Source organism: Pezoporus occidentalis, unplaced genomic scaffold (assembly GCF_034315485.1).
Source record: "Pezoporus occidentalis ecotype Australia unplaced genomic scaffold, CSIRO_AGI_Poc_V1 ctg96, whole genome shotgun sequence".
Lineage (NCBI taxonomy): Eukaryota > Metazoa > Chordata > Aves > Psittaciformes > Psittacidae > Pezoporus > Pezoporus occidentalis.
This window is the reverse complement of record NW_026916325.1, coordinates 2,521,140-2,539,843: the sequence shown is the minus strand read 5'-3', so window position 1 is coordinate 2,539,843 and position 18,704 is coordinate 2,521,140. Positions and strand designations below refer to the sequence as shown.

At 47.0% G+C, this 18,704-nt stretch overlaps 1 protein-coding gene across 1 annotated transcript; it reads left to right on the top strand.

Annotated features, from left to right (window-relative positions):
• The first annotated feature begins 2,329 nt into the window (after positions 1-2,329).
• Positions 2,330-15,608, top strand: MATN3 (matrilin 3). The gene is given in 7 exon segments (XM_062606386.1): positions 2,330-2,496; positions 3,962-4,405; positions 4,408-4,530; positions 10,186-10,308; positions 10,701-10,823; positions 11,847-11,969; positions 15,406-15,608. Coding segments are annotated over 7 exon segments (1,269 nt in total). The 5' UTR covers positions 2,330-2,351; the 3' UTR covers positions 15,594-15,608.
• Positions 15,609-18,704: the final 3,096 nt, after the last annotated feature.

The following is an 18,704-nucleotide window of genomic DNA, read 5'->3' as shown; positions in this document are numbered from 1 at the left end:
TCTTCTTGTCTGGTTGCTACTTACACATAAGCTGGGAAAAGGGAATTGTACTGGAAGCTTCAGGCTCTCAGGGCAAATTTGATGTCTGAAGAGCTCAGGCATTAAGAACAGGACAGACACCCAGAGGGACTACAGTGTGGTTTACACTGGAAAATGTCCTAAGTTACTGAATGGATGTTCTAAAAAAAGAAACAAACAACAAACTCAACGGAACAACTTCCTACTCTTCCTTCTCTGTAGTTAAGAAGTTAAAAGATAACTTGGTGATCTGCTAATGTATCTGAAGAAAAAATGGCTTTCTACACTGGAAGATAAAAAGGGAGTCGGGATAAAACTCTGGGGAAAAAAGGATTCAAATATCGACAGCACAAAGATTGTTGGTTATTCCAGCCTGTTCAACCATGTCTCCTTTCTGTTCCCCTGACATGTCTGTAAGTTCCCTCTGTCCTTACCGTGCCATCAGTAATAGTTTCCTGAGTTTTCCTTTCACTGAAGTTTTCCTTTACATGCGTTTTCCTTTTACATCTGTGAGAGCACATTAAGCCATGGTGGTCCAAGGACCTTGTGCTGCTCCTCTGGCACCACTTGCCCTTCCGATCACCCTGTATACCTGCCTCTGTTGGCAGAGGTGCTCAGTGTCCAGGTTTCAAAGGCACTGCACTGGGGCTTACAAGAGGACTCCATAACCAGGGAATCTGCTGGCCAAGCACCTTAACTTGGGGAAGGTGGGGGGGGGGTGGGACGTTGGTGCTGAAAGACCATGTGAAACTGAAGTGGTATAAGAAACACAGCTGGAACTGCTGGGGTCATGTGTTGTACTCGTGTGCCCATCTCAGCATACACTGTGGCCACAGCCCATCTGCACCAGGGAAATCCCTGTGTGTTATAGAATGAAGCTAAAGCCTTGGTCTGTCCTTTGTTGGCTGACTGACCATGAATGGGCATCAGAGGACTTCAGTGGGTTGGGTATGAGCAGAGCCTGATGGGGGCACTGAGGCTTCCTGAAATGCAGCTGGGTGATCTCATGGGTGAGCAGTATTTGGCAGCAGCGGACACTGCCTGAAGTTGCTGTGGGGAGCGTGCATGTGTGCATGTGCTGTTGCTCAGAGCTGCAGCTCCCTCCAGGAGATGAAAGCTGGTTTACTCTACCAGACCGTGTTCTGTGGCTTTCTGTGTGAAGGAAGGTGTTCCCTCTCCCCTGATGCTGTTTGCAGTCTGTGAGTGTATGATGGCCTCATCTATCAGGCAGTCAAGACTACTTGCTGAAGTGGGGCAATACCTGCCTGGGGCGATACTGTTGGTGGGTTGTGAGGGTGTGTGGAGTCCTGTTCCAAATCATAGAACAGTTTGGGTTGGAAGGGACCTTAAAGCTTATTCAGTTCCAGCCCCCTTACAATGGGCAGGGACACCTTCCACTAGACGAGGTTGCTCAAAGCTCCATCCAACCTGGCCTTGAACACTGCCAGGGATGGGGCAGTTACGGCTTCTCTGGGCAACTTGTGCCAGTGTCTCACTAACCTCATAGTGAAGAACTTCCTAGCATAATCTTAATCTACTCTCTGTCATGTTAAAGTCATTCCACTTTGTCCTGTCCCTACATGTCCTTGCAAAAAGCCCCTCTGCAGCTTTCTTGTTGGCCCCTTTAATGTCTCCCCAGAGCCTTCTCTTTTCCAGGCTGAACAAGCCCAACTCTCTCAGCCTGTCTTCCTAAGAAAGGTGTTCATCCCTCAGAGCATTTTTGGGGTTCCTGTTCCTCTTACAGAGGTTAAGGGCAAAATGATCGCCTGTGTCAACTGTGGGGTCAGCAAAGGTGTCTTCTAAAAGACTGTGCTGCAGATTGCAGTGGATTCGTGTCCTAAATCGTGCTTTCCCTTACAGTTTGCTGCAGCTTCCCACAGGAACTGGCAGATCTGCAGCGCCAGAGACCAGACAAAGTGCCGTAGGTTAGGTCTGACAACAGGGGAGGTGGTTTATTGTGCCTCGGTGATCACGCTGTGGGGTTTTTCTCCCGTTCTTTGCAAAGACTGGCCCAGAGCTAAAGCCTTAAAACCGGAAGTGCAAAGTTGGCAGATCCTGATCGAATGATTCCAGCGCTGGGAGAAAGGCCGCGGTTCTGGTTCAACTCCCGCTGCTCCCAGTTTTGAAGTCTGTCTTCGCCCTGGCGCTAGCTACCGAAGCCGAGCTCCGATTCCCCCAGCCCTTCCTTCCCTCCCGGGGCGGGGCGGGAGACCGAGGGCAGCACCCACGGGCGGGGCAGAGGGGGGCAGTCCTCAGTCCTATCCCATTCCGTGGCCCCTACTGCCGTCGGCAGCTTTAAAGGCGGCGGGGAGGGCGGTGGCGGCGGCGGCACTATGCAGCAGGCGCTCGGCATCCTCGGCTGCTGCCTGGCACTGCTGCTGCTGCCGCAGCTGCTGCCCGCGGAGCGGGGCTCCCCGCACCGTCTGCGCCGGCAGCCGCGCCCGCCCGGGAGCCACGCCGGTGGCCTCGCCGTCGCAGGTACCGGCCCGGCCAAGCGGTGATCCCTCCGCTCGCTGCCTGCCTCGGTCCCTGCTGCACTCGCCGCTCTCCAGCGCTCCGGTGTAGCCCGCGCTGCTTCTGTTCCCTGTACCTTACGTGCTGAGCTGCTCAGAGCATTGCCGGAAGCCTGCGCCCCAGGGACACCTCGCTGTAGCTGCAGTGGTCCGAGGAACGCTCGCTTGCAGGGACAAGTGCCAACTGATTTTTCTTGTGCAAAACTGGCCTTGCTAATCTCTAAACCAAACAGCTCTTCCCTACCTGGGTTCACTTCTTGAAACGTCTTTATTTCAGAGTCACGGAAGGATCAGGCTACTGAAAAGGTTTTGTTTTTTTTTCCCCTTAATCTAAAATGTAATTTTTTTTTCTGCCTACAAGCCTTGTGTTTGCTTTCTTTTTAGGACACGAGTTATGAGTCTTTTTCTTCCATGTCTTGAGCTACATGTCCATGTACAAACGTTTCTTCGTTTTCTCAGCTTCCCAGAGGGCACAAAGCCATTCTTCTAAATCATTATGCAAAAAAAAAAACAAAATCCTGAGTTGTGGCCTGCGTGTAGAATTGTCTATAATACACCCGGAGGGCATCCTAGCTCCATCCAGTTCGTTGCTCTGTCCAAAGGCAACATCAACTCTGCTGCTGTGTTTCCTGATAGAAGTAAGCTCTACCTGCGCAATTTGATTTTTTTCCCTTCCTTTTCCCACAAGAGAAAGAAAGTTTTTTAATGCATTGGAAGAAAAGTTTTGGCTTTTCTGTTTCTGTGTAGATTTCTATGTCAATGAGGAATTTTGGAAGCTGTGTAATTTATTTTTTTTTTTACATGTACAATTACTTCAGAAGTAATTTCATTTTTTTTTTCTCTGCTCTAGAAGCCTTGGAACGGTAACAACTTATAAAGAAGCCCTTATCACAGCACCATTTGCATTTCTTCCTGTTGGCCTTTATTTCTTCTTCTTGTGTAATTTGGATTGTGAGTTACAAACAAGAAATAATTCCTAATCAGCAATCTGTATTGTTAGGACCTGTTCATGATGTAATCTAGCCTGTTGTTTTACCATTTTATTTCTGTAACTTATAAAAATGGAATTCAGGCTTTATCTTTATGAAAATAAAAAGTAAGTACATTATATACAATTGCTAAATTTCTGCATTGGCTGTTACATGTGAACACAACCCTTTGTTTCAAGGATAGTTAGACATTTTGTGAGCTCAAATGTGGACCTATCAGTTAGTGCTTAGAAAAATTCAGTTATTGATTACTTGTCAAAATTAACACTTAAGAATTTCTAATGTGTTACTCCCTATAATTTTAAGCTTTTTAGGAAAGAATGAAGGTTGCCAACATCTATCTGGTAGGAGCAGTTTGCCATGACAACTTTCACTGCCCAAGGGGGAGAGCTCTGGTCCTGTGTAGGAGATGACTGAAATGTTTCCCTTCCCTCTTGACAGATGCTGCCTGCAAGAACCGGCCCCTTGACCTCGTCTTCATTGTAGACAGCTCCCGCAGTGTCCGACCTGAAGAGTTTGAGAAAGTGAAAATCTTCTTGTCAAAAATGATTGATACTCTGGACATTGGTGAAAGAACAACCCATGTGGCAGTCATGAATTATGCCAGCACTGTTAAAGTAGAGTTCCCCCTCTGGACCTACTTCGATAAAGCATCAATGAAAGAGGCTATATCGCACATTGAGCCCTTGTCTGCTGGCACAATGACTGGCCTTGCCATCCAAACTGCTATGGATGAAGTTCTCACGGAGGAAATGGGCACCCGGCCAGCAACCTTCAATATCCCCAAGGTAGTCATTGTTGTGACAGATGGACGGCCACAAGACAAGGTTCAAGACGTGGCAGCAACAGCCCGGATAGCTGGCATCGAGATCTATGCAATTGGGGTAACCGGGCAGACATGAAGTCCCTGAGGATAATGGCCAGTGAACCACTGGATGAACATGTCTTCTATGTGGAGACCTATGGTGTGATAGAAAAGCTGACATCACAGTTCAGAGAGACTTTCTGTGGTAAGGTGGTCAGTCCAAGAGGACAGTCTAATTTGGCTCCTTTTGGCTTCTACTGTGGTCCTACCCCCTAAGAAAGCAGTGTTTCTTTTTCAGAAGTGTTATGCATTTGCCACCTATTGAACAAACAAGCCAACCCTTTTATTCAGTGGAGGCCAAGTAATGACCTTTAATTTTGAGTGGTGACCTTACCATGCAAGTAACAGATCTGATTTCAGTGGACCTTTTTTGTTCCTAGTTGATCTGATCTAGTGAAAGAGAAAGCACGTCAATCTGGCCAGGATTTGGCTACATATTTTTACTGACTTACTGAGAGCCCACACTGGAGCTGTGCAGTCTGCTCGTGTCTTTTCTCATCTCAGTGGGAAGCAAATAGGGTGGGAGTGTGGTGTTGAAGGGTTTCTTATAGAGTCAGAGTAAGAAAATCAGTGTAGCAGGTGAACCACCACACTAGCTGGAGGAATTTGGTTCAGGATGAAGTGCCCAAACAAAAAAGCAGGTCATCTCAGGATGGGCTTTCACTCTGCAGGCATTGCTGGTTTTTTTCAGTGAGCCAGACTTGGACCTTTCTCTATTTGTCTGCAACTTGATTTAGACGGAGAATTGTGGGACAGGCTGAATTAGCTTAGCTTTTTCAGGGCTGTTCTTGGAAAAATGATAGATGTCTATGTGGTTCATGCTAGGACTCCACTTACAATCTTAGGCCAGTGTGGGTTGTTATTCTCATTTACAGAAGAAACAGGTCATGTATCTGGAGTATTTAGAACTTCCTATAGATAGCTGTGACACAGCCCTACTTGCAAAAGTCAAATTACAACATTTTAACAGTTAAAAAGTCATATGAAGTAGAATTTTCTAATAGATTTCTAAGGAAATTTCTTGTAAATGTGTCTCCATCAAGTAATGGCTAAAATTGGGTGCAAAGAACATTATAAGAGCATTAAAATAACAGCCATTGCCTCAGGAACTTGGTTGGCAATGTCTTACTTTGTTATTTCAGAACCTTACTAAAAATTACCACCCATACCTCTTGAATACATTCAGAGTGAATAGATGTCTTTTTGTAGGTATGAAATAAATGTATAGAACTATCTGCAGGCAGGACACTTTGCCCAATAATTAACATAGGAAAAGCCTTGAGGTTTGGCTTGACATCATGTTGGGTTGCTGATGTGACCAGACCCTCACTCTGGTAGCAGGAAGGGTACAAGTGCCCATCTAGCTGGACAGGTATGTGTGCTGTGAACATAGCACTAATTCTCCACTTATGTTCTTGCCAAAGCAAGTCCTTTCATAGCACCATAGAAAAATCTCTTGTTCTTAAGAGTAAACCCACTGGAAATTATGGTCTTACTAGGCTGGAGGATAAACCAAGGAGAGCTCACACATATACACTTCCAGTGTAACTGAATGCAGTTAGCCAGAATCTGTGGGATTCATGAACATGAACAGGGTAAAAGGAATCATTTTTTAAAAGGTTCCTACAAACCAAATGAATCTAAAAGGGTCTTGTAAGACTTTGTGGGTAAACTGGGTCTATTCCAGCTCCAGGCTGCTTTTGGTCAGAAATCTAGCCCACCAGTGACAATTAGGATTTTCTTTGCTTTGGCCAAGGCAAATAAATTTGTTTATAGGGTGAACCAAAAACAGTGAAACTAATGTTCAGGGGCAAAATGGTTGGCTAACATCGAGTTCTTGATGCATTGAGAGCATCATTCAACATGAGACCATCCTGGAAGTGGAAAATCTTAGTCTTGAATCTGTCCAAGTCAGTGGAGGCTAGACTTTCCTACCACAAAAATCTGACCATTTGAGTCTGAGCTTCTCAGTTATGTTTGAAAATATCACCCACAGATTTTGTTCATAAGTCATGGAGATGAATTCTCCTATTCCCAAGGGTGTAGCAGAATGAAAAGATGTGGATTGGTTTCAGATTTGTTTTTACAAATGGAAGGACAAGACCTTATAAGCCGTATTAGGGGACATCAAAATTGTCCATTTTATAGAAAAACGGAAGTGTTGCCTTGCATTCAGAAATACATGAGAAGATTCAAGCACTCTGTCTTCTCATTTCTTATTTCACCACTATGGCTTTCCAGTTTGATTTTACCAGTAGTCCATCGCCACATTGTAAGAGTATTTAGGTTTCTTTTACAGTCTGTGGGGAGAAACAGAGGCACCAAAGAAGTGGCAGATCCAAAGCTAGATATACTTGAGAAAAACTAATCAGTAATTAATAACTTATTTGGTTAGACCAGCTGTAAAGGAAAAGACTGTCAACACATATAGTGCATTGCAGAGATGGCCCAGCATTACCACAGTTGTGTTGTGAGTCCTGTCACCACAGCACACATGGATCAGCTGTCATCCATCACACTGCTTTTCCTATCACTGTTTGCTGTTTTCTCAGTCTGATGAGGCAGATGACCTTACTGTTTGCTGAGGAATTAGCTGGTCCCCCAGAATTCAGTCTCATTTTGTAGTTTGCAGTTTCAGCTTTTCAGTTCTCTGAGGTTTGAACATTATTTCTGTACTGTCCTTCAATTCGGAGATCCGTGTGCATGTAAAGCTACCTTACTGTAGAAACTTTATGTTTTCTTTTGGTCTTGACTTTTTAATCTGATGGGTCAGGGCAACTGCAGCCCTCACACCCCCATCTTGCAATGGTGGGTTTTTTTGCTGGCTGATACATCTGGATTATCATGACACAGACACTTCTTTATCCCTGAGGAGACAGTGTTGTTATCCTAGCACCCCTGAGTCATTTTTCTTGTCCTCCTGGTCTTGAAGTTTTTTCTGTTGCTATTTCTGTTTTTTATTTTATTATTTTATTTTATTTTATTATTTTCTGTTGCATTTCAGTTTACATGGGAGTTTTTTACAGTACAGCAGGAATTAATAAATCAGGTTTTATGCCAGTGAGCAGAAGTTAGTAAGCTGCCAGACAGTGACATATGTTTTGGGATTATTTCATAGAATCATAGAATAGTTAGGGTTGGAAAGGACCTTAAGATCATCAAGTTCCAACCCCCCTACCATGGCCAGGGACACCTCACACTAAACCATATCACCCAAGGCCTCGTCCAACCTGGTCTTGAACACTGCCATGGATGGAGCATTCACAACCTCCCTGGGCAACCTATTCCAGTGCCTCACCACCCTAACAGGAAAGAATTTCCTTCTTATATCCAATCTAAACTTTGCCTGTTTAAGTTTTAACCCGTTACCCCTTGTCCTATCACTATAGTCCCTAGTGAAGAGTCCCTCTCCAGCATCCCTATAGGCCCCCTTCAGATACTGGAAGGCTGCTATGAGGTCTCCACACAGCCTTCTCTTCTCCAGGCTAAACAGCACCAACTTTCTCAGCCTATCTTCATACGGGAGGTGCTCCAGCCCCTGATCATCCTCGTGGCCCTCCTCTGGACTTGTTCCAACAGTTCCATGTCCTTTTTATGTTGAGGACACCAAGTCTGCACACAATACTCCAGGTGAGGTCTCACAAGAGCGGAGTAGAGGGGCAGGATCACCTCCTTCGACCTGCTGGTCGCACTCCTTTTGATGCAGCCCAGGATACGGTTGGCTTTCTGGGCTGCAAGCGCACGCTGCCTGCTCACGTTCATTTTCTCATCAACCAACACCCCCAAATCTTTCTCCGCAGGCCTGCTCTGAATCTCTTCTCTGCCCAACCTGTAGCTGTGCCTGGGATTACTCTGACCCAGGTGTAGGACCTTGCACTTGGCATGGTTAAACTTCATGACGTTGGCATCAGCCCACCTCACAAGCGTGTCAAGGTCCCTCTGGATGGCATTCCTTACCTCCAGCCTATCAACTGAACCACACAGCTTGGTGTCATCGACAAACTTGCTGAGGGAAAGCAAGGGACAGGTGCTTGTCTGTAATAGAAAGGGACTGGATGAAAAAGACCAGGTCTTTTTCATTGCTGAGTTCTCATTTCCAGTATTATGTTACAAAACGCTTAAAATCACTCCTCCTGTACCCTTTCCAATCCATCCTGGCTGCCACCTCAGGCGTTGTGTTATTTCAATGCAGTTGTTCCAGTGTCACAGTATCACAGTATCACAGTATGCTAGAGATTGGAAGGAACCTCAAAAGATCATCTACTCCAATCCCCCTGCCGGAGCAGGAACACCTAGATAAGGTTACACAGGAATGTATCCAGGCGGGTTTTGAATGTCTCCAGGGAAGGAGACTCCACAACCTCCCTGGGCAGCCTGTTCCAGTATTCTGTCACCCTCACTGAGAAGAAGTTTCTTCTCAAGTTTAAGTGGAACCTCTTGTATTCCAGTTTGCACCCATTACCCCTTGTCCTATCATTGTTTGCCACTGAGTAGAGCCTGGCTTCATCCTCGTGACACTCCCCCTTTATATATTTATATACACTAATAAGGTCACCCCTCAGTCTCCTCTTCTCTAAACTATAGAGACCCAGCTCCCTCAGTCTTTCCTCATAAGGGAGATGCTCCACTCCCTTAATCATCTTCGTTGCCCTTCACTGGACTCTCTCCAGCAGCTCCCTGTCCTTCTTGAACTGAGGGGCCCAGAACTGGACACAATATTCCAGATGCGGTCTCACCAGGGCAGAGTAGAGGGGAAGGAGGACCTCTCTCGACCTACTAACCACCCCCCTTCTAATACACCCCAGGATGCCATTGGCCTTCTTGGCCACAAGGGCACAGTGTTGGCTCATGGTCATCCTGTCATCCACTAGGACCCCCAGGTCCCTCTCCCCTACACTGCTCTCTAGCAGGTTGTTCCCCAACTTATACTGGAACCTGGGGTTGTTCCTGCCCAGATGCAGGACTCTACACTTTCCCTTGTTATGTTTCATCAAGTTATTCCCTGCCCAACTCTCCAGCCTGTCCAGGTCTCGCTGGATGGCAGGACAGCCTTCTGGCGTGTCAGCCACTCCTCCCAGCTTAGTGTCATCAGCAAACTTGCTGATAGTACACTCAATTCCCTCATCTAAATCATTGATGAATATAATAAATAATGCTGGTCCCAGTACTGACCCTTGAGGCACTCCGCTAGTTACAGGCCTCCAACTAGACTCCGCCCCATAGACTACAACTCTCTGGCTTCTCTCCTTCAGCCAGTTCACAGTCCACCTCACTACCTGATCATCCAGACCACACTTCCTCAATTTAGCTGTGAGGATGCTGTGGGAGACTGTGTCAAATGCTTTGCTGAAGTCAAGGTAGACCACATCCACCGCTCTGCCATCATCCATCCACCGTGTTATTTCCTCATAAAAGGCTAAGAGATTGGTCAAGCATGACTTCCCCTTGGTGAAGCCATGTTGACTGCCCCTCATAACCCTCTTATCCTTGATATGCCTTAAGATGGCACCAAGGATAAGGTGTTCCATCACTTTCCCAGGGATGGAGGTGAGGCTGACCGGTCCGTAGTTACCCGGGTCTTCCTTCTTGCCCTTTTTGTGTCAGTCATGACCTCTTTCTTCTGGCTATAGAATGATGCAAAAGATGCCTGTAACTTTCTGTGATAGTGACAATGCACTGACCTTCACTGCTACGAATCCAGCAAACAATGCAAGATGTACTGTTGTAAGCATAAATTATTCATTACTGTTTCTTTCCTTTGGGATAACTGAAATTCTTTTTCTGTAAATACCCTTTGTAGCTGTGAATGTGTGTGCACTTGGAGCCCATGACTGTGAGCAGATTTGTGTGAGCAACAGTGGATCCTACCTTTGTGATTGCTATGAAGGCTACGCTCTGAATCCAGATAAGAGAACCTGCTCAGGTATTACTCCTTCAGTAAATATGTGCAACTAGAAAAATACCACTTTTTAACACCAGAATGGGATTTGAGAAGCTACTTGTGTATTTCTGTTGAAATCGTGAACATCTGTATCTTAATAAATAAAACTTTGCTGCAAGTCATGGTGAGAAATAGTTTGATTCTATGACCATCTTTGTTATCTGTATGCCTACAGATACATTCATTAGGGCCAGATGACAAAACAAAGTCTTCAGATGTAGACATTATATAGATATTTTCTCCTACCACTCTAATTCTTTCAATTACTATTGCAGTTTCTGAGCTGATTCCAAATCTATCTGATAATGTGAATATGCACTCCATCTTAAACTGCTTTTTATTAACAATTACTTGTTTAAACATGTGTTTTGCAGCTGTGGACACATGTGCACCTGGAAAACACGATTGTGATCAGATCTGTGTGAGAAACAACGGATCCTATGTCTGTAACTACTATGAGGGCTACACCCTGAATTCAGACAGGAAGACTTGCTCATGTAAGTGTTAAAGGCTGCTTTAATATATGAAATTCATGGAGACATGGACATGTTTTCTGTGAGTTACTCTCATTGTTTCTAGTTGAAAAATTGCTTACAGACATCAACTCTTAAAATGAGAGTTGACCGGGAGCTTTTCCCCTTGGTTCCAATAACAGCAGCACTGCATTTTTCTTTAAATGCATTGATAAAAAAAAAAATGCAATGTGGCACTTACCTACCATTTTATGGTCTCCATAGTACTTCATAAACTTAGTCCCTGAGGGAGAATTAACTTACTTGGAGATACCCTCCAGCACTGTGTCTCCACTGGAGAGTAAGTGCCACAGATCCATAGAGAACTTAGAGCCTGATGATTTTCCCATGTCCTCTCCATCTTTCCTGTTGAAACGGTTTTTACAGCTTGCTGTTTCTGCTCCCGAAGTTGTGTAGGGTTCTGCTATACAGCAACCCTGGTCTTACACTGACAGCAGCTTCTTCCTTTTCTACTCCTTGAATTGGCACTCTGAAAAAAACAGCTTATTATAAAAACTTTTTTCTCTCCTTCTCTTTGTTGTTTCTTTTAATCCAGAAGTTTTGAGCAGCACCAGCCTTAGGGTAGCTATTTTGTAAGTGCATCCCTCCCTTTGAGAGCACATAAGCATTCTTCCCACTTAAATTTTCACTCTTCTTGTGAAGAGAGAACATAATCTTCTTGTAGTCCTGCTTATTTGTGCATTTGTTTTTTTCTCAGTATGGTGTTTCAGCTTCATCCTTACTGGGCATATTCAGCACTGTTATAATTGCTCATGAAAATCAGACTTGTGTGAGATGTGGTGTAGTAATGTCTTGCAGTCCTGGTATGTACCTTCTGCATTAAATAATTAGTAACTGAATTTAGCTGTCTGCAGCATAATATAATAATGTAGTAGGGTGCTGGTTGAATCCTAATTAAATTGTATTTATGAATAGTGAAGCATTTAAAATGCTTGAGTGTCTGGGAGGGATTAATAGGTTTCTTTTCTAAAACATGGTTCACCGCAGCCACGGACATGTGTGCACCTGGAAGGCATGATTGTGCACAGGTGTGTTTGAATAATGATGGATCCTACAGCTGTGACTGCTATGAAGGATACACTCTGAATGCAGACAAGAAGACTTGCTCAGGTGAGACCTGATTAGGGAAATACTGTGTTAAGCTAAAAGCAAGTAGCTCTTAAAAACCATGTTAATTTGTGTTATTTCTCTGATAAATTATTCAAGAGTTTCTTATCCATACAGGTCTTTGTGATGTAACAAAAATAGTCTAGGTCCAGGAGGGGTCTTCACTTTTCTTTTTTAAATTTTTCTTTCCCTTCATTCTTTCCATCATTCTTTCTTTCCTTGTGCCTTACTGGACCTCTTTACTGCAAAGATATCCAAATATAGGAACTCCCTGTCAACTTGCCCTTTCAGAGCTGATGTGTAAGATTTGGCAGAAATAATCAGCCTCACACAAAAGGTGCCCACTTTGTAACTGGCAGAGGGGGCCAAGTCTCTTTTTTATTCAGGAGCCATGTACTCTTCTGTTTATAAGGTTTTCACTCTGTAAAACAGTGTCTTACTCAACCCAATTAGAGCTGAAATCATGCCAAATAATTTCTTAAAATCCAGTTATTTCTTCTCTGAAATTCCTTTGGATAATTACCTTGCCGCTGGATCACTGCTAATTCAATTCCTTTTGCAATCTGTTATAACTGCAAAAGTGTTGCCAATTGTTGTGGTTTAAACCCAGTCAGGTAATTCGTTCGCTCACTTCCCCCCCTTTCTTGCCCTCCCCCTGCTCTCGGAGGGACGGAGAGGAGAATCGAAAAGAATGCAACTCCCACGGGTTGAGATAAGAACAGTTTAGTAACTAAGGTATAACACAAATCACTACTGCTACCACCAATGATAATAATGATAAAGGAAATAACAAGGGAAGAGAATACAACACCTCAGCACCAGCCGACCGATAACTTGCCCCCCCTCAGCCCGACCAAGCACCGACCGATACCTCCTCCAACCCTGCCGTCCCCCAGTCCTTCCGGCTAACTCCCAGTTACCTCCTGGCCATGATGTGCTGTGGTATGGAATACCTCTTTGGTCAGTTTGGGTTAGGTGTCCTGTCTCTGCTTCCTCCTGGCTTCCCCTCCTCCCTGGCAGAGCATAAGGCTCACAAAGTCCTTGGCCAAACCAAAACATTGCTATCAGTTCTGTTCCCAGGCTGAAAGTCAAAACACTGCACTGCATCAGCTACCAAGAAACAGAAAAATGACTGCTACTGCTGAACCCAGGACATTATCCACCCCTTATTCCATACCATTCACGTCATGCTCAGATCCCCCATTTTCAATATACTCTTATCTTAGTGCATGGACCAGTCCCTATAAAGCTGCTGAGTCCATCTGGTCCATGATGTCAGTCTCCATCTCTTGTAACAGTCTTTCAGAGCAGGAGAGACTGTGTGCAGTGTTCACACTCGTGAATAACCTGGGCAATAGTGTCCATTGCTAAGTCCACCCCTTGATCATGAGTCCATCTCTGTGTTGCATCTCTGCTCTGATGGCCTGAAGTGCCATGGGCCCACCAGGCTCAAAATAATTCACTGTCCCCTTCAGCAGTTTCTGCAGCTTGTTGCCGGGGACTCCATACAGCTGCCTTCCATCTCCGATGCTTCCAAAGCACTGGAGGGGCCCAGTGGACTAGATACTTGCCCATACTGTCCCACACACCCTGCCACTCATGACTGTCCAGCCTTGGGGAAAACCTCTTGGTCCCCCTATATCCTCGTCTAACCCCAGAAAAGACCCAAACCTGACTCTGCTTAACTTTTGAGATCAGACAAAATGGTTGTGGGTAGAACACAGTCTGTGTGTGTGCCAACATGCTGATCCCCATCACAATCAGCAGGCAGGTCCCAAGGATACCCAAAGGCCATTCAAAACCTTCAGAACTCTCAGTTGATGCTGCTGTACTTGTCACTGGGGCTGGTGTAGCTGCTGTGCTTGCCGGCTCTCCCACCGCCAGCTTCTCTTTTCCTGAGTCCAGCTCTTCCTCCTCTGCCTTGCTGGGAAATGCTGCCTGGTCTCCTGCATCCTCCTGGGGCTCGGCGGGCGGCTTCCGGGGGATGCTCTCGGCCGTCGCGGGGCTCGGCTCGGCCGCGGGGCTGGGCTCCTCCGCGGGGCTCGGCTCGGCCGCGGGGCTGGGCTCCTCCGCGGGGCTCGGCTCTTCCGCGGGGCTCGGCTCCTCCGCCGCCCTCCGCCGCCTTCTCCCGCTGCTCGGCAGCCGCCTCCTTCCTCTCCTCGACCGCCCCGACCTCCTCCACCGGCAGCCGTCCCCTCGCCGCCTCCGGCCCCGCTCCCGCCGCCGCTTGGTCCCCGGGGCCGCTCTTCCGGGCCGCTTCAGCAGCCGCCGGCTCCCGGGGCCGCTCCCCCCTCGGCTCCCCGCAGCCTCACGAAGATGGAGAGTAGGGCGAGGGCCAGGCCGGTGAAGAGCAGCCGGACGGCCAGGTACAAGTCCACGGCCACGTCCGTCCCGCCCTGCTGCTGGAGCCCACCCGTATTACAAGCCATTGCCATAAAGCACAGTGAGACAAGAACCTTAGCCCAAGCCCCACACTTGATAAACACTAACACAGCAAATACCGGCTCTAAGTAAGTTGCAACATTCTGAAGCTGTGAGATCAACAAGAACAACTCTGAGAGCCAATAAATCAGCATTGTGACGAGTGACTATTAATCCAGACAAATCTGTTGTTATCTCAACCCTTCGTGCCCCACGTTGGGCGCCAAAAAGAACTGTCGTGGTTTAAACCCAGTCAGATAATTCGTTCGCTCACTTCCCCCCCTTTCTTGCCCTCCCCCTGCTCTCGGAGGGACGGAGAGGAGAATCGAAAAGAATGCAACTCCCACGGGTTGAGATAAGAACAGTTTAGTAACTAAGGTATAACACAAATCACTACTGCTACCACCAATGATAATAATGATAAAGGAAATAACAAGGGAAGAGAATACAACACCTCAGCACCAGCCGACCGATGTCCCCCCCTCAGCCCGACCAAGCATCGACCGATACCTCCTCCAACCCTGCAGTCTCCCAGCCCTTCTGGCTAACTCCCAGTTACCTCCTGGGCATGATGTGCTGTGGTATGGAATACCTCTTTGGTCAGTTTGGGTTAGGTGTCCTGTCTCTGCTTCCTCCTGGCTTCCCCTCCTCCCTGGCAGAGCATGAGGCTCACAAAGTCCTTGGCCAAACCAAAACATCGTTATCAGTTCTGTTCCCAGGCCGAAAGTCAAAACACTGCACTGCACCAACTACCAAGAAAGAGAAAAATGACTGCTACTGCTGAACCCAGGACACCAATATTCCAAAAATTGTATTAATTTTATGATGCTAATTGCAACATGGAAACACTCTTTGTTTTCCCTGCTACGGCTAATAGTGTGCTGACATGCAATAAAAACATCCTGGTTTGATTCTAAATGAAGATATGTTTGCAAAAGGGGACTACTAACACCAGTTTAAAAGTCTGAAGATCTGGGTATTGACTAATATTCTTCTCTCCTCATGTTGTCTTCCTTAGCTGTGGACATGTGTGAACCCGGAAGGCATGACTGTGAGCAGATCTGTGTGAAACACGATCTGTCCTATACTTGTGACTGCTACCAAGGCTACACCCTGAACCCAGAGAAGAAGATTTGCTCAAGTAAGAGAAGATTGCTGTTCTGTATCTCCCATACCCTCCCCAGCTCAGTACACGTATTGAAGTAGAATCATAGAATAGTTAGTGTGAGAAAGGACCTTAAGATCATCTAGTTCCAACCACCCTGCCATGGCCAGGGACACCTCACACTAAACCATGCCACCCAAGGCTCGGTCCAACTGGGCCTTGAACACTGCCAGGGATGGAGCATTCACAACTTCCTTGGGCAACCTATTCCAGTGCCTCACCACCCTTACACTAAAGAACTTCTTCCTTATATCCAATCTAAACTTTGCCTGTTTAAGTTTTAACCCGTTACCCCTTGTCCTATCACTATAGTCCCTAGTGAAGAGTCCCTCTCCAGCATCCCTATAGGCCCCCTTCAGATACTGGAAGGCTGCTATGAGGTCTCCACGCAGCCTTCTCTTCTCCAGGCTAAACAGCCCCAACTTTCTCAGCCTGTCTTCATATGGGAGGTGCTCCAGTCCCCTGATCATCCTCATGGCCCTCCTCTGGACTTGTTCCAACAGTTCCATGTCTTTTTATGTTGAGGACACCAAGTCTGCACACAATACTCCAGGTGAGGTCTCACAAGAGCAGAGTAGAGGGGCAGGATCACCTCCTTCGACCTACTGGTCACGCTCCTTTTGATGCAGCCCAGAATACGGTTGGCTTTCTGGGCTGCGAGCGCACACTGAAACTGGCTCATGTTCTTTTTCTCATCAACCAACACCCCCAAGTCATTCTCTGCAGGGCTGCTCTGAATCTCTTCTTTTCCCAGCCTGTAGCTGCACCTGGGATTGCTCCGACCCAGGTGTAGGACCTTGCACTTGGCATGGTTAAACTTCATGACGTTGGCATCAGCCCACCTCACAAGCGTGTCAAGGTCCCTCTGGATGGCATTCCTTCCCTCCAGTGTACCAACCGAACCACACAGCTTGGTGTCATTGGCAAACTTGCTGAGGGTGCGCTCAATCCCACTGTCCATGTCACCGAGAAAGATGCTGAACAAGACCAGTCCCAACACCGATCCCTGAGGGACGCCACTTGTTACTGGTCTCCAATTGGACATTGAGCCATTGATCACAACTCTGCGTGCGGCCATCCACCCAGTTCTTTATCCACCGAGTGGTCCACCTATCAAATTGATGTCTCTCCACTTGGCCACTTGGGAGGAATATAAGGCTGCTGCTAGGGGATGTAGGAAGGCAGCTAGGAGGACTAAGGCTTCCTTAGAATTAAACCTGGCAAGAAGGTTCAAGGACAGCAAAAAGAGCTTTTTCAAGTACATGGCAGACAAAACTAACACCAGAGGCAATGTAGGCCCACTGATGAACGGGATGGGTGCCCTGGTGACAGAAGATGCAGAGATGGCAGAGTTACTGAATGCCTTCTTTGTCTCTGTCTACTCTGCTGCAGGCAGTCCTGAAGAGCCCTATACCCCTGAGACCTTAGATGAAGTCAGGTCGATGGAGCGACTTGCCTTAGTCGATGAGGAATGGGTTAGAGATCAGTTGAGCAATCTGGACGTCCATAAATCCATGGGTCCAGATGGGATGCACCCGCGGGTGCTGAGGGAACTGGCGGAAGTCATTGCTAGACCACTCGCCATCATCTTTACCAAGTCCTGGGAAACGGGAGAGGTGCCTGAGGACTGGAGGAAGGCAAATGTCACTCCGGTCTTCAAAAAGGGCAAGAAGGAGGACCCGGGTAACTATAGACCGGTCAGCCTCACCTCCATCCCTGGGAAAGTGATGGAACACCTTGTCCTTGGTGCCATCTTAAAGCATATCAAGGATAAGAGGGTTATGAGGGGCAGTCAACATGGCTTCACCAGGGGCAAATCATGTTTGACCAATCTCTTAGCCTTTTATGAGGAAATAACACGGTGGATGGATGATGGCAGAGCGGTGGATGTGGTCTACCTTGACTTCAGCAAAGCCTTTGACACAGTCTCCCACAGCATCCTCACAGCTAAATTGAGGAAGTGTGGACTGGATGACCAGGTAGTGAGGTGGACTGCGAACTGGCTGAAGGAGAGAAGCCAGAGAGTTGTAGTCTATGGGGCTGAGTCTAGTTGGAGGCCTGTAACCAGTGGAGTGCCTCAAGGGTCAGTACTGGGACCGGTATTATTTAATATATTCATCAATGATTTAGATGAGGGAATTGAGTGTACTATCAGCAAGTTTGCTGATGACACTAAGCTGGGAGGAGTGGCTGACACGCCAGAAGGCTGTGCTGCCATCCAGCGAGACCTGGACAGGCTGGAGAGTTGGGCAGGGAATAACGGGATGAAATATAACAAGGGAAAGTGTAGAGTCCTGCATCTGGGCAGGAACAACCCCAGGTTCCAGTATAGGTTGGGGAACGACCTGCTAGAGAGCAGTGTAGGGGAGAGGGACCTGGGGGTCCTAGTGGACGACAGGATGACCATGAGCCAACACTGTGCCCTTGTGGCTAAGAAGGCCAATGGCATCCTGGGATGTATTAGAAGGGCGGTGGTTAGTAGGTCGAGAGAGGTCCTCCTTCCCCTCTACTCTGCCCTGGTGAGACCCCATCTGGAATATTGTGTCCAGTTCTGGGCCCCTCAGTTCAAGAAGGACAGGGAGCTGCTGGAGAGAGTCCAGCGCAGGGCAACCAAGATGATTAAGGGAGTGGAGCATCTCCCTTATGAGGAAAGACTGAGGGAGCTGGGTCTTTATAGTTTAGAGAAGAGGAGACTGAGGGGTGACCTTGTAAGTGTCTATAAATATATAAAGGGGGAGTGTCACGAGGATGGAGCCAGGCTCTACTCAGTGGCAAACAATGATAGGACAAGGGGTAATGGGTGCAAACTGGAACACAAGAGGTTCCACTTAAACTTGAGAAGGAACTTCTTCTCAGTGAGGGTGACGGAACACTGGAACAGGCTGCCCAGGGAGGTTGTGGAGTCTCCTTCCCTGGAGACATTCAAAACCCGCCTGGACACATTCCTGTGTAACGTTATCTAGGTGTTCCTGCTCTGGCAGGGGGATTGGACTAGATGATCTTTTGAGGTCCCTTCCAATCTCCAGCATACTGTGATACTGTGTGATACTGTGATGTCGTGTGGGACAGCGTCGAATGCTTTGCGCAAGTCCAGGCAGATGACGTCAGCCCTGTCCATCAGTTCTGTAGCCCCATCATAGAAGACCACCAAA